The sequence below is a fragment of the Protopterus annectens genome, chromosome 1.part0 (genome assembly GCF_019279795.1).
Source record: "Protopterus annectens isolate FY-2018-M chromosome 1.part0, PAN1.0, whole genome shotgun sequence".
NCBI classification, from domain to species: Eukaryota; Metazoa; Chordata; order Ceratodontiformes; family Protopteridae; genus Protopterus; species Protopterus annectens.
Genome location: NC_056725.1, coordinates 1,615,326,028 through 1,615,351,838, shown reverse-complemented (window position 1 = coordinate 1,615,351,838; position 25,811 = coordinate 1,615,326,028). Strand labels below are relative to the sequence as shown.

At 44.1% G+C, this 25,811-nt stretch overlaps 1 protein-coding gene across 1 annotated transcript in view; it reads left to right on the top strand.

The window, feature by feature from the left end:
• DDX47 (DEAD-box helicase 47) overlaps nt 1–25,811 on the top strand; it is a 596,838-nt gene that overhangs the window by 287,934 nt on the left and 283,093 nt on the right. Inside the window, exons 6-8 of the mRNA XM_044073445.1 lie at nt 19,963–20,049; nt 20,442–20,513; nt 24,342–24,458. Of these exons, the coding sequence (XP_043929380.1) occupies nt 19,963–20,049; nt 20,442–20,513; nt 24,342–24,458 (276 nt within the window). The remainder of the gene's footprint in view (nt 1–19,962; nt 20,050–20,441; nt 20,514–24,341; nt 24,459–25,811) is intronic.

Genomic DNA, 25,811 nt, shown 5'->3' with positions numbered 1-25,811 from the left:
AACAGTTATACCACTAATTCCTTGCCTTCAACAAGAGTTTTGATGGTGGGTTCAAGCTTGTCACCTCAACAAGGGACAGCCTTTTACTCAACCCACAGCCAGGCAAACACTGACAACAGATGCATCGGATTACGCCTGGAGAGCACACATGGCAGGAAAATGTCAGGGCGAGTGGCCCACAGAACAAAGGCATCTTCACATCAATCAGAAAGAGATGCTAGCTGTACGAAATGCACTTATAGCTTTCAAGGACCTGCTGCATCCAGGACAACTACTACTAAAGACAGACAACACCACAGTTATGTGGTACATAAACAAGCAAGGGGGCACACACTCCTACCCCTTCTGCAGACAAGCCATGACCTTGTGGAACATGGCTCTAGACTACCAAGTTCATCTGCAAGCACTATTCCTGCCAGGAGAGAAAAACACACTGGCAGACGACCTAAGCAGAAACATCATGGATCCTCACGAATGGGAATTGAATCCGCAAATATTCAGAATGATAACACAAAAATGGTGGAGGCCGGACATAGATCTGTTTGCATCCTCAATGAACTGCCAGCTACAGAAATTCTGCACAAGGAGTTACCATCCACAAGCATGGAAAGTGGATGCCCTCTTATTCAGCTGGAAAAACCTACAAGTATACGCTTTCCCTCCTTTACCTCTCCTTCCAAAAGTACTCATAAAAGCCAGGCAAGAAGAGCCAAAGATGATCCTGATTGCACCAGACTGGCCACGCCAGCACTGGTACCCAATCTTAAAGAACCTTTGCACAAGAACCACCCTGGATTTTGCCTCAAATCCCACATCTGCGGACACAGCACAACAATCAGATACTTCACAGCCAGCTAAAGACCTTAAACCTAGCTGCATGGAAAATTCCTTAGTCAAGCAAGCAATGCCTCTCTCCAAAGCTGTTATGGATGTCATTCTGGAGGCCAGAAGGCCTAGCACCAGGAAAGCCTACTCGGATAAATGGAAGAGATTCTGTGCCTGGAACCAGGAGCACAGCCTTGACCCTCTTGTCCCAAACATTCCTCAGATACTTCAATATTTAACTGAGATGCTGGACAAGAGCCTCTCCTTTTCATCCATCAAGTTCCACGCCTCAGCCATTTCTGCTCATTACAACACGGATCCACCAATTTTTTCTAATCCTTTGCTCAAACAATACCTCAGAGAGGCTAAAAACATAAGACCGCCCCGTAGAGCACCTACCCCAACTTGGGACCTCAACTTTGTTTTGGAAAAATTAACTTTACCTCCTTTTGAGCCAGCTAACACAGCAGAATTAAAATACATCTATTGGAAAACTGCTCTGCTACTGGCAATAACATCAGCATGAAGAGTTTCAGAATTACAGGCACTAATGGCAGTGGAACCTTTCCTCATTTTCCACCAGGACAGGGTGTCTTTAAGAACTAACCCTACGTTTATGCCAAAGGTGGTATCAAGTGTGGCTCTAAACCAAACTATTCACTTGCCAACTTTCTATCCAAAACCACAGAACAAAGGGGAGAGACTACTACATTCTTTGGACATTCATAGGCAGTTACGCTTCTACTTGGACAAAACCAAAGCTTTCAGAAAATCTGAGCAATTATTGGTAGCATATGCTGCAGGAGCACAGGGAAAAGCCATTTCAAAGCAGACCATCTCAAAATGGATAGGACATTGTAAGGACATTGTATACGTTTCTGCTATACTCACCATGGGAAACCTGTACCTAGCAGCATTAGATCTCACTCCACCAGGGCAACAGCCACCTCAACTGCCTACCTCAGAGGAGTACCTACCAAGGATATTTTGAAAGCAGCAACATGGAGTTCTGTGCATACCTTCACCAAGCATTACCATTTGCCTTTATACTCCAAATCCAGAGCTGGCTTCGCCACTGCAGTGTTACAGGGCCTTATAGCCACCCCAAATGCCTTATAGAACCAGCCTCCCTACTTCAGCTTTGGGATTCCACCCAAGTGTAATGACTGCAGCAGTGTAACACAATGAACATAGTACAGTTTTGTACCTACCATAAATGTAGATGTTCGAGTGTAAACACTGCTGCAGTCCAGGTTACCCTCCCTCCTTCCCCTCTTACTTGCTGGTACGTACCTATGCCTTCTACCCTTACTACCTATGGGGAGTATTTGCTAGTAACTGAAAGTTGTTTGCTTTTCTTACGTATGTTTTATTAGCAATTTGAATTGCCTACCTGTTTGGGGGCACCTGACATCTGGGGCAAGAAAAACTGAAGAAAATTGCATCGGCTGCATCTTATATACCCCTGTCGCACTGACGTCAGGGAGGAGGAGACAGCAACCAACGCCGGACCAAGACTTTGGAACTCAGGCCAACTGGGGAACCGCCTGACGGCAGGATAACCCAAGTGTAATGACTGCAGCAGTGTTTACACTTGAACATCTACATTTATGGTAGGTACAAAACTGTACTTTCAGTCTTGCCATCCATTCTTAACTGATGGGTTCGGAGCCGATCCCTCGGCTCCAGTATGGCCACATGCAAAGCTTGAGGTCTTCCAGTAGCTCGAGGCCAAACCCCCTATCCCATGATGCACTGTGAATTACCTCAAATCTAGTTTGCCACGGCATCTGATCGGAGGTTCCAATGAAAGCTTGGGCCAGTAAACTTTAAAATGTTTCTATTTAGTAGCTTATTATATAGCCTTAGTAATTTTTTGACATGGGTAGTTATATAGTTGGCTCTTATAGCTTCCTTGCAGTCCCGTGTGTTTATTATATTTACTATATAAAAACAAAAAAGCAGGCAACATGTCAGCTAAATCCACAAAGATGAATCACCATTTAGAAGGTCTGAAGAAGTTTAATATTTATTTAAACGAAAGCGCTAACATTTTAATACAGTTTTATTTTTGGAATAAAGCTTGTGATTATTTTATACTTCTAAGTGGTGGTTCGTCTTTGTGGATTTAGCTGACACGTTGCCTGCTTTTTTGTTTTTGTAAGTTTATCAACCGGTTTGTGGCTTTTATTCAGTATATTTACTATATATTTATTCTTTAAATATTTGGCCTCTTTTTTTTGGCCTAGTTAACGGACAGTGTGTGTGTTTAGATAGCATATTCTATAGTAGTTATAGTACGAGTTTTTTTGGTACTTTTATCACGGGCTTGTGTGTGTGTGTGTGTGTGTGTGTGTGTGTGTGTGTGTGTGTGTGTGTGTGTGTGAAAATAGAGATAATAGGCTCTAATTTTTGATCTGACTGTAATCAAAGAATGCCAGTCACTGATGGACATGTTACCTGTATATATTGTTTGGGGGCTGTCCACTTGCAAGAATCTAGTGCTATCTGCCATTCCTTTTCTTCCAGGGCTCTGTTAGAGAGGAAAAGGAAATTAATGGACATAGGTTTGTTAAAACATCCTTTTCAAGAGGCATTGAGTGACCGGGATGTTGCTAAAAAATCTTCTAAGTCCTCCGTCGTTTGTTGAATCTAAGTACTCCAAACAACCCAAAAAATCGAAAAAATCTGATGAGACATCAGCTCCACAGGTTTTGGAGTGGACCGTCTCTTCTTTTTGGAGCCGGCCCACAGCCTTGGAGCCTGTAGCCAAAGTGCCTCAGTCACCATTACTCCAGTTGGCAGGATCTGTTCATTCATCTAGGTCATCTGTCAGCCTTTGATTTGGATATAGATCGATTGGTGCAGAAGCTTCTACAGGCACCAGGCCTTGCTAAATTGTTGTCAGCTCTGACCCAAGCGGCTTCAGAGCCAAAGACCACTACTCCTGCTTTGTCTACTCCTCCGAGCCATACCTGCCCTTCGGTGCCAGAAGAATCAGACCTGTTGATTGTGGAGCCATTGGGGTCAAGGCCGGTTCCACTGTCTTCGGCTCCATCCACTCTGACATCCTCTCCACGGACCGGGGATTCTAGGAGCTGAAACTCTCCAGTCTGATCCGGAGAGGATAGTCAAACCGACTTGGTGCCGACTCTTCCTCTCGGGACTTTGGTTCGGATGAGCTTGGCTCCTCCCTCCAGCTCAGAGCCCACTGCTTCGGTGCAGGGGAGTTTGATGGCTCCCTCGGATCTGTTGACTCCTTCCCATCAGAGCAGTAGTGCCTTCTATGCCATGAGGAGAGCTTTGTCTCCCAAGACCTCGACTTCAAGCCTTGCTTCTTCATCCCCTAAAGCGCCTGTGTCTACTTCTGCTTCCATGATCCAGGCTAAGCATAGAGACCCAGAGACCCTGGTAGCCCCACAGGGTGGCCCCTCCTCTTCCGAGACCTCTCCAGAAGCCCCCACTGAGGAGGCTCCTAGGAAGAGATTGTGCAAGAGGAGACACTTGGACTCCCCACAGGAGTCTTTAACATCTGATACTGACTTGGATGATTCAGAAGGGTCCCCACGGTCCCCCTCTCAGGATATATCCTTTGCTGAGATACTTGAGATCCTTAGGCAGAGGGGTGATTGGCAGTCCAAAAACCCTACTGAGGATGAGTCAGTTCTCCTGAAGGCTTTCAGGTCTCAACCCTCCACCTCTTGGGTGTCTCCACCCTTTGATGAGCTCATGCAGTTGGTTTCTCAAAGGGCGTGGGAGTCACCGGAGTCTATGGAGCCTGTCCCTAGGAGGCCTAACAAATTTATATCAGCCCCACTAGACAAAATGTTCTTAGCCAAAGGAGTTCCTGTTGATGCCAAAAAGGAAATGTCTGAGACTTCCTAGTCTATCCATCCTCCTAATAGAGAGTCTAGGATTATGGATAGATATGGGACATTTGCTCTCCGTTCATTGAACTACTTAACCCATTTTACTAGGTTGCCAAGAGATCTCCTTAAGGAGTTGGGAGATGCTCTTCAGGGTACAGTAGCTTCAGGAGCCTCTGATAAAGTTGCTGCCCAGCTTTCTACCCTAAATTCTATCGTCAACTCATCCATGCATCTCATATATGCAGCTGATGGAACGAGTAGAGCAACGGGTACAGGAATCGCTGTTGGACATTCCTGGATGCGCTTGTGTTCCTTCGTGGAGCCCTTCAAGTCATCCTTCGTGAACACTCACTTTGATGGCTCATCCCTTTTTGGGCCTAAAGTGAAGGAAACCTTGACTAGGTGTGAACAGGAGGGAAAGACTCTGTCTGCCGTCGGAATCTGTTTTTCCACCCCTGCCTGACCTTATCTCAAAGGTCAAAGGGGAGGGAAAATGTGGTTCCGGAAAGCCCAACGAGCCTTTCAGGACACAAGTGGTGAACCCCCCTACAGGGGCAGAGGAGGGGGTAATGGAAGACGCTGTCCTCGTGGCAGAGGGGGGTCTGCAACACCAGGGTGACAGATCACTTCTCTGGACAACCCTACCTGCGCTCCTGAAAGGAGGCCCAACTATCCTGCTCTGGAGGCAGACGTGGGGTCATTTATCTTTGTACCCAGACGCTTGGCTAAAAATAAAATACAGCTGGGTACAAAGTATTATTTCCAAAGGGTACTTCATACCATTCGCCACACCCCCTCCGACCATAAGGAGAATCCCGGACGTTCCACCCAGTTGCAGAGAACAGGCAACTGCAGAGGTCCGAAAGTTTCTAGAAGAGAGTCATCCAGCCACTCCCAGCAGACCAAACAGGATCCGGAACTTACTCAAGATTCTTTCTGGTTCCAAAGAAAACTGGGGACTGGAGACCCATTTTGGACCTCAGCAGACTCGACCAATATGTAAAGAAAGAGAAGTTCCGGATGGTCACGCTTCAGTCTATACTTCCTTCTTAGGGAAAGACAATTGGATGTACTACCACATAAAGATGGCCAGGCCATCCAGAAATCACCTGCGTTTCCAGCTGGGAGCCGTTCATTATCAGTTTTGAGTCCTGCCCTTTGGTCTCACTATAGCCCCCAGAGTGTTCAAATTGCATGGCAGTGGTCACGGCTCACCTGAGGCGTCTAGGATTCCAGGTGTTTCCGTACCTAGACAATTGGCTCCTTACCGCCACCACCAGGCATCAACTGATTCAGGAAAGGGGGAGTACACTCTGTCACTCTGCAATCATCTAGGAATTACAGTCAACTCAGAAAATTCTGCCTTGTCGCCATCACAGCATATCGTTTTTTATCAGGGCAGAGCTAAACACCTCAGCCACCACTCTAAGGCTACCAATGGAAAGAGTCTTTCTTCTTCGTCAGCATGTCAGCACATTGGTATCAAAAGACAGAGCACCAGCTTCAGAAGTTCTGAAAGTATTGGGTATGATGGCAGCAGCAATCCTAGCCATACCATTAGCAAGAATGCATATGCGGATCCTTCAGTGGCTGTTGTTCACTCTGGTCTTACCAGGAACTACCCACGGACCACACAATATTGATTACAAGCTCTTGCAAGAAAGACCTCCAGTGGTGGTTGACATCTCTTCATGTCACCATAGGACACCCCTTTGTTCTACTCCCTCCAGTAGCCATTGTGACCACAGATGCTTCTCTAATAGGGTGGGGTGGGTTGGGGCATTTTCAGGGAAAGACTGCCCAAGGCACATGGACAGATCAGGAGTCACATTTGCATATCAGTATCCTGGAGATGAGAGCAGTACTTTTGGTGTTGCAGTACTTCCAGGACTCTCTTCCTCTAGGAACGATTGTGATTGTCTGGTATTTGAACAAACAAGGGGGAACCAGATCTTACCTCCTTTGCCGAGAAGCCCTCAGAGTTTGGCAGTGGGCTTTTTCCTCCCAGCGCTTTCTGTTGGCAATGCACAGCCCGGGGAGATCCAACGTGATGGCAGACTAAGCAGGGCAATTCTGTTGCCACACGAGTGGTCCCTCAAGAAAGAGATTGTGGACAGGATTTTCCACAAATGGGGCCAGCCTTGTTGCAACCTTTTTGCCAGTCACATCAACACAAAATGCAGAAGCTACTTTGCCCTGATTCCCCCTCCGGGAGAAGTCCCGAGGGACGCACTCGTACACGATTGGCCCCCGGGTCTCCTCTATGCATTTTCACCAATACCATTGATACCTAAGGTTCTACAGAAAGCAAAATCCCTGGGAAGGACCATCATTCTTATAGCCCCTCATTGGCCTCAGCAGATTTGGTTCCCATTCCTTCAACTTCATCTCTTGGAGGATCCCTGGATTCTGGAACCAGTTCCAGACCTGTTGACACACCCGTTGGGGGACCTTCATCCCTCACTGCAGTCATTGAAGCTGACAGCTTGGTTGCTGAATTTCCCCTCATAGCCAGGCTTCATAACCTTTCTAATAAGACAAAACAGATCCTTTTGTCTTCTCATAAGCCCTCCACTAGAAAATTATATCCTAGTAAGTGGAAGAGATTTTCCATATGGGCCTCTAAAAATAATATTGATTCTTACCAAGCCCCCATGACATCCATATTAGAATTTTTGACTATGATCTTAAAGGAGCGGCAGCAGCAACCGTTGGGGTTCAGTTGGCTGCTATTTCTAATTTTCATCTTGGAGTTGACAGTTTAAATATCATGTCCCACAAGGTATCCAAAGCTTTTCTCAAGTGGACATTTCATATGAGACTACCTGTGAAAACTCCCTATTCTCCATGGAATCTAAATTTTATGCTTTCACATATGGTTTGAACCAGCATCATCTTGTGACCTCAAATATTTGTTGTGGAAAACCATTTTTCTGGTAGCTATTACTTCTGCCCGCAGAGTGTCAGAGCTTCAGGCTTTATCTGTCAACCCTCCTTATTTGATTTTTCATGCTGACAGAGTATCACTTGGGACAAATCCTTCTTTTTTGCCCAAAGTTTGTTCAGAAACTAATATTAACCAAGTTATTGAGTTACCAGTTTTCTTCCCCAGTCATTCCACCAAATTAGATTATATGCTGCACCAGCTTTATGTTCACAGAAAGCTCAGATTTTATTTGGATGGAACAAAAGATTTCAGGCAATCAGACCAGCTTTTTGTTTCATTCTCTGAATCCAGGAAATCCAGAAAAGGTAAACCAGTGGCTAAAACAACTCTGTCTAAATGGTTATCTGATTGTATCACCTTTGCGTATTCAGCTGCTAATATGCCCTTGCAACACAAGATTAAAGCTCACTCAACCAGAGCAGTTTCTACATCCACTGCTTTTCAGCCAAACTTCCCCTTGATAACATTTGTGCAGCAACCACTTGGTCAAAACCTCATACCTTTATCACTCATTACAAAGTGTGGATAAGGCCTCCAGGGATAGAGTATCCTTTGGGTCCACGGTCGTGAGAAATGTACTCCTGTGATCCACCCAAGATTGGTGCTTGGGGCGCTACATATCAGTTAAGAATGAACGGCGAGATTGAACATCTTCACATTACGAAGTACTCACCATAACGTTCCATGTGAGTTGTTCATCTCGCCTTCATTCTTAAATCCCTCCCCTCTTGCCCCTTCCTGGCTGATAGTTGGCCTAGATGTTGCTTCATCCTGGTTGCTCAAACTCTTCTCCCTTTCAATAGGGGAATAGCTATTATATATGGTTATAGTATATGCAGCAAACAAGATCTGAGGTAATTCACAGTGCATCATGGGATGGGGGTTTGGCCTCGAGCTACTGGAAGGCCTCGAGCTTTGCATGTGGCCGTACTGGAGCCAAGGGATCGGCTCCGAACCCATCGGTTAAGAATGAAGGCGAGATGAACAACTCACATGGAATGTTATGGTGAGTACATAACTTCTTATTTTCTGTTAAACTTAAATTTTGGTGGTTAAATTTTGTTCAAAATACTGAGTTACTTGTGTACGTTTTTTTTACCATTGCATGACTGGGATCAAATTAAGTAATGTCTGAAGGCAAGTCTTGCTAGACTGTGGTACTAAGTAACCTGTTTTCATTTGAAAGATACCTTTTTAATGGGAAAGTAATACGTGCACCCTTTAATTCACTACTGATTTTTTTTCCGTGGTCTTCCTCCAAGGAATGCTGAATGCAGTTTCTCGCTAGTGATATAATTTTACTGTGCAGTGACTTTGTAACAAGAAATATCTTTTTTAACAAGAAGTATCTTTATTAAACTATCACTTATGGCATAGGAAGATAAGTTTTGGTAAGCACCAGAGTAGTGAATCTGAGAAAAATGTCATTTTAACAGTAAAGCCACTCACCAACCATTCAGTGTTTGACTATATCATTGCAGCTTTCTGAGGTTTTATTTGTAAGATGTTTAGGATTTTACACAGTATGACACTAAAGGGAAATATGGAACTTTCACAAAACTTGCAGACTTGTTCATTTTCTTTCTTTTTCTTCATTTTTTTTTTTTTTTTACACTTGAGGGGATATTTTACTATTTCTTGACTATACAACACCCTTTAGTTAAACTTTTTGTTTTGGAAATGTGCCTTTTGTATGTAATAGTTGCATGTAACGCAACATATTTTTTTATTCATACAGGATACTTTAGATGGATAATGGGTAGCTTACATAAATTTTCAAAATTGTCTACATTTAACCTAGGAGAGAGGAGTATTGGGTCATTTTCTCTACAGTTTGAGAAACTTTGCCTGAGTGTTTGTTTTTGGCAATATTTTATTCATAGCATTTGGCAATTTGTAAATCTTTGTATGTGTGCAAATTGCTGTGGATACAGCATGTGTGTGTATTCTTGAAATGTGTTCAGACTATTCATGCATGTGTGCACATGCACATGTATAAAAAGTGATGTTATGTAGTCCAATCTCGCCTACATTCTTGCCCGTGGGTTCGGAGCCGGATATCGGCTCCGACTCGGTCAAACTTTTCTAGCTCGAAGTATTTCTATTGGCTGGGCTAAGATGGTATCCCATGCTGCATTGCTCCATATCCCCAGATCTCGTTTGCCGCTCGTGTAGCTCGGATGTGGTCTTGCTCTTGGCTGTGGCTAAGTAACTTTTTTCTTCTTCTTGAGAGAATTTATTACAAACAAAAGCTATTTTAATAGCTATTCCTAGTTTGGTGTTTTGGGTATAATTTTTAGTTTCAGTTAGAGGACCTAGTCTGTCCCCTTGCTTGTTCCCTTGTGTGTGTCTGGTCTAAAACCGTTTAAATTAGAGGTTTTAGTTTTTGTTCCCATTGCTGTGTGTACTAGTGCTGGTCTAAAACCGTTTAAATTAGAGGTTTTAGCCTTAGTCACATTAGTGTGTGTCTGTATCTGAGGATTGTTTGTGCAGTTGGTTAGTGATAGTTTTGTTCCCGCGCTCAGTGTGGTGTAATTTGTGACTGTTGTTTTTCTCCAGTCGGTTCAGTACCGGTGATCTTGGTCTTGGTATTTGGGATAATTTATCAAGATGTCTAAAGATTCAAAGGAGCACAAGCCTTCGGGTTTTAAAAAATGCTCACAAAGTGTGGCTATAAAATGTCCATCACCGATGGACATTCGGTATGTGTCTATTGTTTGGGAGCAATCCATCTGCAGGAGTCTTGCAGCTTCTGCCATGCATTTAGTCCCAGGGTACTTCAAGAAAGAAAGAATAAGTTAATTCTGAAGGGACTTTTGAAACCCTTGTTCGAAGAGGGCCTGGAATCTGCTTCCAGCTCAAAACCTAAATCCACTAAATCAAAAAAGAGGTCTCCGGCTCCTTCAGTCTCTTCGGAGCCACCGGAGAAAGTAATAAAATTAGCTTCTACCTCCTCTGCTCCACTGTCCTCTGGGCCGCAGGAAGTGTCAGTGTTGATGGAACCAGCATCGGCTCCAATTATAGGTTCATAGGTTCATACTAGGCTATCTGCCCTAGGGCATTTATAAGCCTAGCCAGAGTGTGTTTGGCTTTCGCCACCCATTTTAAATTAAGTTTGCTGTGCCCTTTTTCGAGGTTAGTATACTGTGCCTCTGTCTAACAGTGACACAGAAGTGATACCCAGGGTAAACCTATGATCTCCCATCCACTCATCAAGATTCCTCTTGAAGAGAGTCAATGAGGGACTCTGCCTAACCTGGACTGGGATTTTATTCCAGAGTGAAGGGAGCCTCTGGGTTATGAATCTGTCCCTCCAGCATGTCCTATTTATTTCAGTGCTGAGGTTCAAGTCTCTCGAGCGCGTAGCTCGATGGGATTTGGATTTTCTGAGGTGCAGCATGTCCATTAATTCCGGGTTGGACATGGCTTTATACGTCAGGCACAGATTGCCTCTGAGCAGGTGGTATGCCACTGAGTAGAGCTAGAGTTTCTTTAACCGGGCAGCATATGGCACCTGTTTGAGCCCTTTGATCTTCTTGGTGAGGTACTTTTGTGGGTCTTTCCAGTTGCTGCAGGTGTCTGGTAAGGTACATCCCAAAAGGGGCATTGTACTCAATTATGGGCCTGATGAGGGATGAGTAAAGAGGCACGTTGACCTCCCCTGATCTAGATGTGAATCCCTTTATGATTAGGTGGGCTATATAAAATGTTTTTCTAACCACTTTGGCCACGTGGTTGTCAAATGAGAGAATATCAACTTGGGTCCCCAGGTCCCTAATTACTTCTTCCGTACTTAATGGATTACCACCTATGTGGTAATTGGCAAAAACAAAGTGCCCACAAAAGGGGATGATTATACACTTTTTGGCATTTAGCTTGAGGCCATGGCTCTGGCACCAGTTGTCTGTTTCTATGAGGCCCTTTTGGAGGATGCTTGTGTCGGCTGGAGAGTCTATTATGGCACCCAGTTTGCAGTCGTGTGCGAACTTGGTCAGCCACAGTCCTTCCGTGTTGGCCTGTACCTCCGAGAAATATATACCGAACAAGAGAGGTCCCAGGACTGAGCCTTGTGGGACACCACTTGTAACTGGTTTGGAATCTGACATGGCTCCAGCAATTCTAACCATGTGGGTTCTGTCCTTGAGCCAGTTTGCAACCCATCTAGTGACATAGGGGTTTATATTTAAGCTGGTGAGCTTATCTATAATGCCCGAGTGGGGTATTGTATCGAAGGCTTTTGCAAGGTCCAGGTAGGCTGTGTGGACCACCTTCCCCTCATCAATGGCCTTGGTGACAGTTTCAAAGAAATCGACCAGGTTTAAGAGGCAGGATCTGCCCTTAACAAATCCGAACTGGATAGGATCCAGTGTCTGTAGGTCCCCAATATCTTTATTTATGAGGTCCATGATGGTCCTTTCCATAGTTTTGCAGACCAAGCTAGTCAGGCTTATGGGGCGATAGTTTCCAGGATCCGTTGAGGCACCACCTTTTCTGGAGAAGGGACCACTGTTGCTGTACGCCACTCTTTGGGTACATATCCTGTAGTAAGGCAGAGATTGAACAGTAGTTTTAGGTTTGGGTTTAGCTCTTCTTGGAGTTCATGTAGGACGCATCCCAGGACACTGTCTGGTCCCATTGATGCTGTGTTTTTTGCTTTGGAGAGGGCGGCTCTTACCTGAGCATCTGAGATGTCAGGGGGGCAGCACTCTGCTGGGATAGATATTTGCCCTTTTGGTGGGGGGGGTTTGCGCTGAACCTGTCAGCTAGGATGTTGGCAGTGTCTGTGGGTTCGGTATATTTTTTGTCATTTTGGACTAATTCTGAGCATATCTGGGAATTCCCACCCAGGTTCCTAACATAACTAAAGAAAGCCTTGTGATTATCCGTAGTGTCCTGTGCAGTTTTTCTCTTGGAGCTGGCCTTAGACGATTTTATGAGTGCCCGTAGTTTTTTGCTAATACTGATCAGAGATGCCTTCCCTTTTTGGGATATAGTGGAACATATTCGGAGCCGATCGCCTAGTACTAGGCAAGTTTCACCCAAGAGGAGAGGCTCCGGAGCCCATCCTGCTACCTTCTTCGATTCTTCCTCCTCCGAGCGCGTCTCAGCCTTCGGAGCCGGAGTGCTCGGCTCCATGTGATGTTTCCAGGTCGGTTCCGATGGCCCCTCCTGGCTTGTCGGTGCTAATGTCAGTTCCGACCCCGTCGGCGTCGTCCACGGGATTCAAGACGTGGGATTCTTCAGTCGGGCCCGAGGGAGAGACCTCGGGGCATCTATCGGTTCCTAGTCTCCCTCTCGGTGCTTCGGCTCGGGGAACCCCGACTCCTGTCGTGGCCTCGTAGGCTGGTCGGTCTTCGGATTTTGGGGGGACGGCCAGCGTTTGAGGCCATGCGGAGTGCGCTGGCCAGATCATCAGCTACATCATAGAGGTCGGTCATTCTGTCCCCTACCACTCCGGTGCGGGTCTCTGATCACCACCTATCTTTAGGCAGCGGAGCCCCAAGGCCTCAGGATGCCCTCACGAGTGGTCCCCAAGTTTCTGAGGGTCTCTGAGTGTTTGCCTGAGGAGCCTCCTAGAAAGAAAACGTGCAAGAGGAAGCACATAGACTCCCAGGATGAGTCTCTCACCTCAGAAACTGACCTCGAGGAATCGGTGGGGTCCCCTAAGTCATCCTCTGAGGACATTTCTTTCTCTGACATCCTAGAGATATTGAAACAAAGAGGTGACTGGCCGTCCAAAGCTCCCTCCGAGGAGGAGTCGGTCTTCCTGAAGGCCTTCGGTGCTCAGCCCGACGAGCTCCTGGATTAATTTGTCGGAGGGTGTGAGAGAACCCCGATTCTGTGGAACCTGTACCCAGGAGACCCAATAAATTTCTGCCTGCTCCCCCGGGTAAGGAATTTTTGTCCAAGGGAGTCCCTGTGGATGCCATGGTGGTGGCAGCAGCCACCCAGAAGAAATTAGCCGAGACTTCTTCCTCCGTCCGTCTTCCTAACAAGGAGTCTGGGACCATGGACCGGTACGGGAAGCTTACCCTTTCGTCAGCATCCTTTACTTTACGGTCACTGAATTATTTATCTCACTTTACTTTGCTCCAGAGAGATCTCCTCAAGGAGCTTGGAGATACTCTCACGGTTAACGTTTCTGAGGCGGTGGCCCAGACGGTTAACGCCCAGATGTCTACCCTCAATTCCATCATTAACTCTTCCATGAGGCTGATTTCATATGCAGCCGAGGGAGCGAGTAGGGCAGCAAGCTCAGGTGTCGCCCTTAGGAGGCAAGCCTGGATGAGCCTTTGTCATTTCGCAGAGGCCTTCAAGTCTTCATTCACTGACGCCCCCTTTGATGGTTCCTCTTTGTTCGGGACCAAGGTGAAAGACACCCTCACCAGGTGCGAGCAGGTGGGAAAAACTCTGTCTGCTGTAGGGGTCCATTATTCCCTTCCTTCTAGGCCTTATCCCAAGGCCCAGAGGGGTGGGAAGATGTGGTTCAAAAAATCAGAGTTTTTTTCCCGGTGCACAAGGTGAGCCCACCTCCAGAGGCAGAGGAGGGGGAGGTTATTCAGGAAGATGCCGCCCTAGAGGCAGAAGGGGTCCCCGCAACTTGGGAGACCGCGATTCCTTTCGTGGCTCTCCCTACCGTCGCTCCTGATGGGAGGCCCGACTGTGTTTTTCTGGAGCCAGTCGGGGGTCGAATATAGTTATACCTGGAGGCCTGGCAAAGCATCACCGAGGACCAGTGGGTCTTACGAATAATTTACGGAGGTTATGCCATCCCCTTTTCGTCAGATCCCCCTCCAGTCAGAAAAATTCCTGACGTTCCACCCGGTCAGAGGGATTACACGGCTTCAGAGGTTTCAAAGCTGCTAGAAAAAGGAGCCATCCAGCAGGTCCCCTCAGACCAGATCGGATTAGGGACTTACTCAAGATTCTTTTTGGTGCCGAAAAGAACAGGGGACCCGAGACCCATATTGGATCTCAGCCGACTGAACAACCACGTACAAAAGTCCAAGTTCCGTATGGTCACATTACAATCAATTATCCCATTGTTGGGAAAAGAAGTATGGATGTGCTCCATCGACCTCAAGGATGCTTACTACCAAATCAAAATGGACAGGGCATCCAGGAGTCACCTACGCTTCCGGCTGGGAGCCAGTCATTTTCAGTTTCTAGCCCTGCCCTTTGGTCTCACCACAGCCCCCAGGGTGTTCACCAAGTGTATGGCGGTGGTAACGGCTCACTTGAGACATCAAGGATTCCAAGTGTTTCCTTATCTGGATGACTGGCTCCTCACTGCCATCACCAGGCATCTACTAATCCAGACCAGGAATGCTACCATCACTCTCTGTCAACAGTTGGGCATAACATTGAATTGGGAAAAAATCTGCCTTGTTGCCCTCACAGCGTGTTATTTTTATAGGTGCAGAACTAGACACCGTTCAAATGCGGGCCTTTCTACCACAGGAAAGAATCAGAGTCTTACAGCAACAAGTGTATGCCCTGCTCCCCCTGAGAAGAGCGAAGGCAAGATGGGTTCTCCAACTCCTGGGGACTATGGCTGCAACAATTATGTTAGTCCCTCTAGCAAGATTACATACGAGGCTCCTTCAATGGTTCCTCTTTGCTCAGTGGTCTCTCCGAAGACTTCCACTTTCCCACCCTATGTTACTCACGGACAGGTGCAAACAGGATCTCAGTTGGTGGCTTTGCACCAACAATCTGGACAGGGGAAAACCCTTCGTTCCGCCGCCCCCGATTGCCACTGTGACCACGGACGCCTCCCACATGGGGGGGGGGGGGCATTATCTAGGCAGGACAGTCCAAGGCATGTGGCAAGAGCACGAGATACATTTGCATATCAGTGTCCTGGAGATGAGAGCTGTGCTACTTGCGTTGCAGGCACTTCAGAGCTTTCTACCTCTCGGGACTATTGCAATCCACTCGGACAATATGTCAGTCGTATGGTATCTGAACAAGCAGGGAGGAACCAAGTCATACCCCCTGTGCAGAAAGGCCATGTGAGTGTGGCAGTGGGCAGTATCTTCCCAATGTTTTCTGGTGGCAACGCACATTCCGGGGAAGTCCAGCATGATCGCAGACAGGCTAAGCAGAGCTATTCTGATGCCTTACGAGTGGTCCCTGAACAGTCTAGTTGCAGAACGGGTCTTCAGCAGATGGGGTCAGCCTTGCTGCGACCTTTTTGCCAGCCCCCCTCAATGCCAAATGCAGCAGCTACTTCACGTTGATCCCCCCCCTCAGGGGGAGTCACCCAGGGACGCTGTAGTCCACGATTGGCCCTCCGGTCTGCTATATGCCTTTCCTCCGTTTCCCTTGCTGTCAAAAGTGATTCAGAAAGTGCAATCATTGGGAAGCAGAATGATTCTGATTGCTCCACACTGGCCTCGTCAGGTTTGGTTCCCCTTTCTCCATCCCTACATCATGGACACACCTTGGACTCTGAACCCACAACCGGATTTACTGATACACATGTCAGGGCAGCTCCATCCCTCTCTGTGGACCCTCCGATTGACAGCTTGGCTACTCCACGTCATTAGTTAAGGCTTCTTCTCTTTTCACCAGAGGTAGTTCATATTTTATCTTCCTCTCATAAGCCCTCTACTAGGAAGATTTATTCCAGCAAATGGAAGAGATTTTCAATTTGGGCTCATACCCAAGGGATTGACCCTTACACAGCTCCAGTTGCTTCTGTTTTGGAGTTCTTGTTTATGCTTTTTTGTCAGGGCTCAGCATCCGCCACCATTAAAGTACAATTGGCAGCGATTTCTAACTTTCATGTTGCTAATGAGCCTAGTCTGATGGCTCACAGACTCTGTAAGGCTTTCCTGAAGGGCACTCTGTTACTCCATCCTCCTGTTTCGGAACCCATCATCCCTTGGGATTTAAATTTTGTTCTGCAGGCTCTTCACCACCCTTTGAGCCTGCAGCTACTTGTGACTTAAAATTCTTGACCTGGAAGACTGCCTTTTTAGTAGTCATCACATCAGCCAGACCTGTATCAGAGATTCAAGCTCTTTCTATCAAACCCCCATACTTGATCTTTCATAAGGACAGGGTTTCTCTCAGACCAAAGCCTTCCTTTCTTCCCATAGTGGCGTCTATCTCTAATCTTAATCAGTCTATTGAGTTGCCAGTGTTCTTTCCCCAGTATTCAAACAAGGCAGAATGTAAATTTCATCAACTGGATGTGCACAGACAGTTACGTTTTTATCTGGACAGAACCAAAGATCTCCGAAAATCCGATCAGTTTGTTTCCTTTTCAGAAAACAGAATTGGGTCTTCTGTCTCCAAAATCACCCTATCCAGGTGGATATCCAGTTGCATCTCTTTCATTTATTCTTCAGGGAGTAAAGATCTACCGTTCCCGGTCAAGGCTCACTGTACTCGGGCTGTATCTACATCTACGGCCTATCAGGCCAGATTGTCTATGGATGATATTTGTGCTGCAGCTACTTGAGCATCTCCTCACACCTTTGTTACTCATTACAAGTTGGACGTGGTATCTAGGGGCAGGTCTTCCTTTGGTTCCACAGTGCTCAGGAGTATTTTCCACTGATCCTCCCAGGATTTAGGTGCTGGGGACGCTGTCCCATGGGTAAGAATGTAGGCGAGATTGGACTACATAACATCAAGAAGTTATGTACTCACCATAACGTTCGATGTATGTAGTCCATCTTGCCTCACATTCTTACTTACCCTCCCCCCCACCTTCCCCCTTCCTGGAGGATCTGGAGGTTAGGTCTGGTTTTCAAAACTCCCTTCACTCTTCGCTTTTTCTTTCTTTCCTTGGGTGTTATGCATGAGGTATGAGTGTTGGTGTTCGCAGCAAAGTAGATCTGGGGATATGGAGCAATGCAGCATGGGATGCCATCTTAGCCCAGCCAATAGAAAGACTTCGAGCTAGAAAAGTTTGGCGAGTCGGAGCCGATATTCGGCTCTGAACCCACGGGTAAGAATGTGAGGCGAGATGGACTACATACATCGAACGTTATGGTGAGTACATAACTTCTTGTTCTGTTTCAGGAGTTGATGTATTTAAGCACCTTATTGTTTTTGTAATATTTTAGTAAGGTATTTATTAAAGTATCTATTATTATATCTTGTTATATTTAAGTTTGGAACTAACGCAATGCTTTTCCTGAGTTATCTATTCATTCAGCTTTTTATATTACCCCAAAGAGCTATTATTTTGTCCATATTTACTTTGACATAGAATACTAATACTGTACATTGGAATGAGTTCTACAGTATTAGTGTTCTTTTGTCCATAGTTACTTTGACATAGAATACTAATACTGTAGTATTCATTCCAGTGCTACTTAGTCCTATTTCAAGGAATCTTTTTAGGCCGATGCTCATATTTGCATTGCATAACATAAGCCCACTACAAATACATAATCATTCTCTGCCATCTACATCCAGTCCTGACAAAAATAGGACTGGAAGAATTGATCAGTGATCACAGACTTGGCTAGCAAAAAGTCATGAGCAGCTGTGCATCATTCTATACTAGTGCAACCCTAATCTGGTGAGTACAGGGGAGAAATAGGACGTCGCCACACAAATACAGATCAGTTGCAGTCCAGGAGAAATCTGAGAGGTGGGAAGCGAACCCATATAACACAATGTAAAAGCAAATGTATTTATCTTGAAGATCTGTTGCTGTGGTAAGTTTACTTGCCTAAGACTGTATTTTTTGAAAGAATGCCATTGTGGAGATCAACAATAAAGGTTTGCTAAATTACAAGGTTCATGATAAAGTCCTTGTGTATAATAAGCACAAAATAGTACTTTTTATTTAATCAGTTAAAATTGGAACAGTAAGTAAGCACCAAAATATAATAAGGTGATGCCTACAATGGAATTATTTTAAATCTTTTTTTTTATTTGATAGTGTTTGGCATTATTTGGTTGAACAAACCATGCTAATTGTGAATAAACTTGTCATAGCTCACACTCCAGCATATTTTATTGATGAATTATATCTGTAGTTAGAACGCAAGGCAGATTTGGGGGAGGGAGTATTTGAGAAATTGGAGACAGTGGCATTGACAAAAAGGCGGGAGTTTTGAGCTGGATGTGGCAGAGTTAAAGATGTTAAGATTTGCACTGGGTGTGACGAGGGTGGACAGGATTAGGAATAAGTATATTAGAGGGTCAGCCCAGGTTGGAAGGTTTGGAGACAAAGCCAGAAAGGCACGATTACGTTGGTTTGGACATGTGCTGAGGAGGGATGCTGAGTATGTTGGGAAAAAGATGCTAAGGATGAAGCTACCAGGTAACAGAAAAAGAGGAAGGCCTAAGATAAGGTTTATGGATGTGGTGAGAGAGGACATGCAGGTGGTTGGTGTGACAGAGCAAGATGCAGAGGACAGGAAGAAATGGAAACAGGTGATCTGCTGTGGCGATCCCTAACGGGAACAGCTGAAAGAAGATGATGATAGCTACAGTACTATTAGGACTTAGACTTTGTTGCCAAGCTTTAGCATGTTGCTAGCTCTAGCAGTGCTGTGGTGATGAAAAGCAATCCAGAGACTATTGGGAGCCACATGGAACAAAAGTTCATTGACTTGTCTCTGAACTGAGCACAACAGACCTAGAAGTAACCACTCTAGTGCCCCTCCTACCAATTCATGCAGAATTGTTGTACGGCTTCCTACAAACACATGCACGCACTCCCCACATGGCTTTGTCATACTTAATGCTGCCGTGCTAGCAGACGCTGTTCTGATATAGTCTCCATCAGAAGGGGTACACTGTCAAAAGATGATGTGCATTTTTCCTGAGCTGCTCCCCATGCAGCTCGTTAGAGCTCATCTTTGAATTGCTTTATCACACTGTTAGCACTGAAAAGCTTTTGGGAAGTGTACATGCCTAATTTGCTTTAGCCGCACTCGTGGACTGCTGCATTTGCATGTTGCATTCTCTCCAGCTTTCTATATGTTTGCCCCTTCTTACTGCTGTAATGCTATGGCAGTCTTTAAATTGCTCCTTCACAGTGCACTGAGCAATCCCACTAAAAACAGGATTGCACAATGCATTATATGTTTCTGATTCCTGGTCTGTGTCTTAATAAATAAAAGACTACATTTTTAAGTATTAAATTTCAGGTTTTGATTCTGGTCTACATAACCATTGGTTTGTATACATTTTTGTAAAATATAATGTAATGTTAATTTGTGCCTCATTTTTGTATTTTCTTTGTTCATGCATTGATACATGGTTATGGCTATTGCTGCTAGTAAGAGAACTCTAGCTAACTGTAATTCTGTAGACAAAAAATATTACATGATTTTATTCATGTAGACATTTTCCAGTACTTGCCTTATTGAAATCAGGTTTGCTGGTGAGCTGAAGACTGTTCACATACTTGGCAGGCAAAAAGTAAGAACGGTAATCCTAAACAGGATGTGCAAGTACCCAGACACATAGATACACATATATATGTATGTACGTACATGTGCGCACACACTTACCTACTTCAGGCTTGTTTGGTGGTCACCGATTCATATACAACATGTCTGGATTGTGGGATGAAACCAGGGCATCCACTGAATGCGAACATGGACCCAGAGAGAACAGTACAGGTTCTGCTTAGAAGGTACACTAGAGAGAAACTAGAGAACCAAGTGCTTAGAGTGGCAGATGTACCTGTTGCACTGCTGTGTTGCCCGTTTTTGTATAAAAAAAAAATTCAGCATTTGTAAAATGCTTGCTTGTGATTGACTTGAACTAAGCAGTGCTAATATAGTGTAAATTAGTAAAACAAAATTAATATTTTGCAGGTTGATAAAATTTTGAAGGTGATTCCTAGGGAAAGGAGGACATTTCTCTTCTCTGCAACAATGACCAAGAAGGTAAGTAGTGTCCTATTTATGGCAGTAGTCCAGCAAAATGTCTTTAGCTGTAGTTATTACATGAAAGTGCAGTGAAATATCAGAACCATCCTAGAACTTAAAACTTTTGCTGATTGTATTGTTTTACCAATATAGTTATTGTATTTCCTTCAGGTATGCATCAAAAATATAGTGCTTGTTTTATCCTGTCTAGACCTTTTACTTCACCTGCTTTTGTGGTCCCTAACGGCTGCCACTTTTCTTCCATGAACTGGTTCGGTCTGTGCCGAAGTTTCACACTATTTCAGCACCATACATCAGTGCAGCTATATATCATTTAACTGTCTTGTGCTTTTGTATTCCTTGATCATATTTTACTGTGTCTGCAACATAAAACCATGGTATGTCACAATGCCATCAGACATGAATAAGTAAGGAAGCCTATTCTGAGATTGGCACTAACTTGTCTCCAGAGATTTGTAGAGCTGTATTTCATGCATGTTTGTCTTGAGATTCTCTTCATTTTTATTGTTCCTTTATTTTCCCTTTTTTTTCTCTTTCCTCCCTAGACATTTGCAGGTTTCATCTGTTAATCTTTGTCTCCAGTTTATTATGCTGTTATATAACTTTTATTTCATTTTTGTTTTCACAATATATAGCCGTATTTATCTTTAAGTGTAGCTTTATAGCTACCTTTAGACATGGGGCAATTACTTTTTCTTTAGAGTAGTATGTTTGTCTATTTGTTTCCCATATTTATTGGTGCAGTGTTTATATATTAGTGATGCTATTGATGTGATGTTATCCTGTTTTAGATCAGACATCACTGTGCGACTGTTAATGTTTTTATATTCCCTGGGTCATCTCTGAAATTGTACTGTTTCTGTTAGGTAGCCATCCAGTTACCTTAAAAAAACGTAAAACTGTTGTCAAAAGAAACTTGTTTTGAAATACTGGCAAGTACTGAATCTGTGGTAGCATTCCTACTCGTGTAGCTGTAACTTTAGATTTAGAAAACTCTAATTTTATTAGGTGAGCTGTATGACACCTTCTAGTGATTTGAGCTTCTTTATTGGGTGTCCTTGTTGGAGCAAATCATTAGCCCACTTTAGTGGCATAGAGGGGTAAATCTGTGGCTTGAGCCTACACACCCTGGAGGAAGAGGAGGTGCACACACTTTGATAGGGAAAAATAAAACTCTGTGACAGTTGTACTGCCACAGGTTCCACAGTCTCCTTTGTGGCCCCAGGTTTATTCCTGACCTGGAAGTAGTTGATCATTGGGCAAAATGAAGTAAATCATAGTGCTAGAATTTTTATCCTGCCTAGCTTTGTTTTCATTCAGAGTTGTAAACTGCTGCCTGATGTATTCCTTGTGATTGCTTACTCTGGACTTCTGTTTCCATTTAATAGTAGCTTTATAGATTTATGAGGTATCCCTTATAAAGCTAGCTAGCATTGATAGACGCTTTCTACATTTCTTTTTGTTTCTTCATGCACTGCATATTGCACATGATCTTTGGAGTTTTTCATCATCTTCGAGAGTTGCACTCCTCTATTTTTACGCAGACTTAAATCCTCAAATCTTGATTATGGTATGGAATTTGACTGTCTTTTTATCACAAGTTTGTGTTTAACACAATTTTTATTGGTTATGACTCTATTATGGATCTTACAGAATCTCAAAAACAGAATAGAAGGAAATTAAGACGCTGTCCGGTTCAATTCTCAGCTAGAGCGTCTTCTGCATGGAGACATGCGTGAATGGGCGTACCTTCGTTGAAGGTTGTGCTTCAGGCCTGGCAAGCTGGTACGTAAAAATTAACTGCCAATCAGCGGACCGGAGTTCCGCTGTGGCGACCCCTAACCGGGAAAAGCCGAAAGAAAGAAACAAACAAACCTAAGCCTAGCAGAGGATAACCAACAAAGAAAGCTGATGGGTTCTGAAGGTTTCTATTTCTCAAAAAACTTCATACACGAGGACACAGTTTTTTTTTTTAAGTACAGAAGTTCTGTCCTGTCAGAAACTAATAGCTTGTTGATGCCTTCAATGGTAACTTTGATATGTCAAAGTTTCAGTTTGTAAGGAGCCTAGTTCAGTCTCTACCCACATATTTGACATCTAATTTGGCATAAGAGATTTTTTTTTAGTCTTCCTTTGCCACAAATCATCTGTATGGGAATATTTTAATTTTGTTCATGTGGGCCTCAATCTGATGCTTACCTCAGACTGAACTAGATCTAGAAGTAAAACGGGCAGATCTTCACAAGGATCTGCTAAGGTTCAAGAGGGGGAAAACGAATAACAGTTATGAGGAAGATTTTAATATGAGGCAGATAACCTTATCCATCTTCCGATTAATTTTAGGGAGAATTCTTCCTCTCAGTCCTAAGGGCCTCCATGGGAAGACGTGTCTTTTTTTGAATTTTTCCTGTCCCCTTTCTTTCCTGTCACCAGCCTGGCACACACCCTAAAGCTCCACATCAATGCTGGGTCTACCAGCCAGTCTTACTCCCTGGACTTACTCTGGTATACTGGGACTGGCTGTGGATGCTAAGGACAACTACTTCCTCTTAGTGATGTTGATGGTAATATCCGAGGGGTGGGTGTACAGTGGAAATGTTGCGGTATATTGCCCTCCTTTGTGGCAGCTCAACCAGGGTTGCACTGTCTTCTTTTGGACCATACCTTCTGCTGCTGTTGTCCCCAGATTACACCCAGGTATTATTGTAGGAGACACCCTCGTCGCTGCCCTCCCCCAACGATAGGCACAGCCATCCTCCTTTGTCACTCCATCAGTTGCCCACCCATCGACAAGGTATTAGCTTCTGGCAGGAGATAACTTGCATATTATGCACTTTAAAACGGTGCCCTCCACTGTGTATGGGAGAGAAGTAGAATCCTCCTCAGAAACTCTAGTAGATTACTTAATTAAACCCTGGTTGCCTGGGTCATAATCGGTGCTTTATTCCTCCATGCCACTGGACTGTCTCTTATTAGTTAATTTACACAAGTGAAGTCATTACTGGGTTAGTAGGGAATGCTTCTTCACTTGAGAAATGTTTAAATAGAAGAATATTTTAATGGCTTTTCGACCTCCTAATGTGCAACTTGCTGCCCTTACATAAGCTGGCAGTATGTTAGATTGACAGGATCTGTATGGTACCCATAAGCCTGAGCCTGCTGTTCTTTGTAGGCCATCTACAGTAATTCCTTTGGTAGTGAATCAAGATAAATAGGGTAATAGACCATTAGATCCTGTACGTCAGCCTTTGGAGCACTCGATTATTTGGAATGCATGCTTTATTTTAAAAATTGTTTTAGAATGATACAGAAAGATTAAAAGGATATTTGTAGGGTAATGGTACTAGTTCAGAGGAGAAATGTATTTGCTTGTATGGATAAGAGTGCATACAGTAATGCTGTTACTACTTAAGTAGCTGTCTTGAGAAGTGTGTCATGACTGAGAACTGAATTTTACAGTGAAGATGCAAAAATCTTTGATTAAGCAGCAGACAATGTTATTGGGAATCTTGAGCAGAAAGATTATCTTTTTTGCTTCCAGTTCCCCAGTGATCATAAGCCTGACTTTTTCTTACACCCTTTTTGTGTGCGTGTGTGTCTGTGTGCGTGTTGTAGACTTTTGATGAATGGCTGCTGCTTGCCTTGCAGTCTTAGTATAAAATTAGTGAAGCAGTGTGTGCTGCATCTCTTCAGCCATGTGTCAGTGTCCTTGTTACCATGTCATACAAGATAAATGTTAATTAAGCATACTTGTAGAATGATCTGTCTTTTACTTTTTATGCCCAAATATATGTGGTGAATGATACTGATTTGCCTTTTCTTCAGGTACAAAAGCTCCAACGGGCTGCATTAAAAGATCCTGTAATGTGTGCGGTTTCCACTAAATACCAGACAGTTGACAAATTGCAGCAGTATTACATCTTTATCCCAGCCAAGTTCAAGGTATGTTTAAGGCATATCAAAATGGACAAAACAGTAGCAAGATCATATAGTATCTTCAGCATTTTGCATTAAAATTCATTGCAGTAGCTGAGCACTAGTGCATGATAGTGCTGTGTATGAACCTCAAATTATTTCCAGGATTTTAGGCCACTGTTTTAACTGTATTTAAAGTTTTTTGAGTTTCGTCATTTTAATGTCAGACTGATATCTGAGAACAGAATGAGTGCACCAGACAATTTAAGAGCTGAGATTTTGTCTTCTGATGTCCTCACCCAAGTGCAATTTCAAATTTGCCTCCATTCTCAAGACTACTTACATCTGTCGCTATTGCATGGGCATCAGATGCGGACCTTGGGATGATGTGCTCAGAAGTTCGTTTGATCGCAGTTGCAGTATCACTGCCTTATGGGACATATAGTACCAAGGATACATATGTCTGGCCAGTCTACAAAAGCTTACGCACCTTCCTCTCTGTCTGTACATCTGACCTATGCTGGTTCTTAAGAGGTGTACAGGGGTGAAAAATCCTCAGAACTTTCTTGTTGCCGGTCTGTGACAGAAGAGTTGATCTGCATTGTGATCTGTCAGCCATACAGTTCCAGCTGCAATCATTGTGGATAGCAAAGTACCCCACTGGGGACCTTTTTTTATTTTCCTTTTCTGTAGATGTTTGTACTTTTTAATGTCACTTAAGAAAGAAATACAACTGCAGTCAACAGATTACATATAAAGATAAGGTCTTTTCTCACTTTGGCCATGAACACAGCTATAAAGAGTATTCTATCTGCAAGTCTTTAGTGCCAACAACTATGTGCAATTTGCATTGTCTAAAACTTTGTATCAAAAACTAACTTCATCAAACTGTTTAAGGAGATGTCCCCATCAGCTTAGAAAACAAAACCGTTAAGAAGAGAGCAAGATACTTAAAATGAAGTTAACAACTTCAGATCAGATTTTTCATCTGCAACCTGTGGGTATTTGGATCCATATCGCATCCAAGCCGGCAACATTTCAAGCATCTGCTCCGAGCTCCAAGCTCCTCCCCCTTACCCATAACCTAGCACCATCTCCTACCTTCCCTCAGATCTCGTTTGCCACTTCATGCATCAGCATCGTGATCTCTGTAGCTCCAAGTGTTGGGTTGTTAGTAAGTGACTTTTGGTCATTTTTTGCTCTATTTAGTGAGAGTGTGTTGTCGTTTAGTTCTCTTTCCTTCCCCTTTCGCTGTTTGTCGGTTTAAAAAAAAAAAAGTTTGTTGTAAAGTAGTCTAGTAAGGCCTTCCCTACCCCTTAGGTGTGTGAGATGGTGTTAGTTTTAAATAGGTTGGCTGTTTGTGTTAGTAGTATGGCTGAT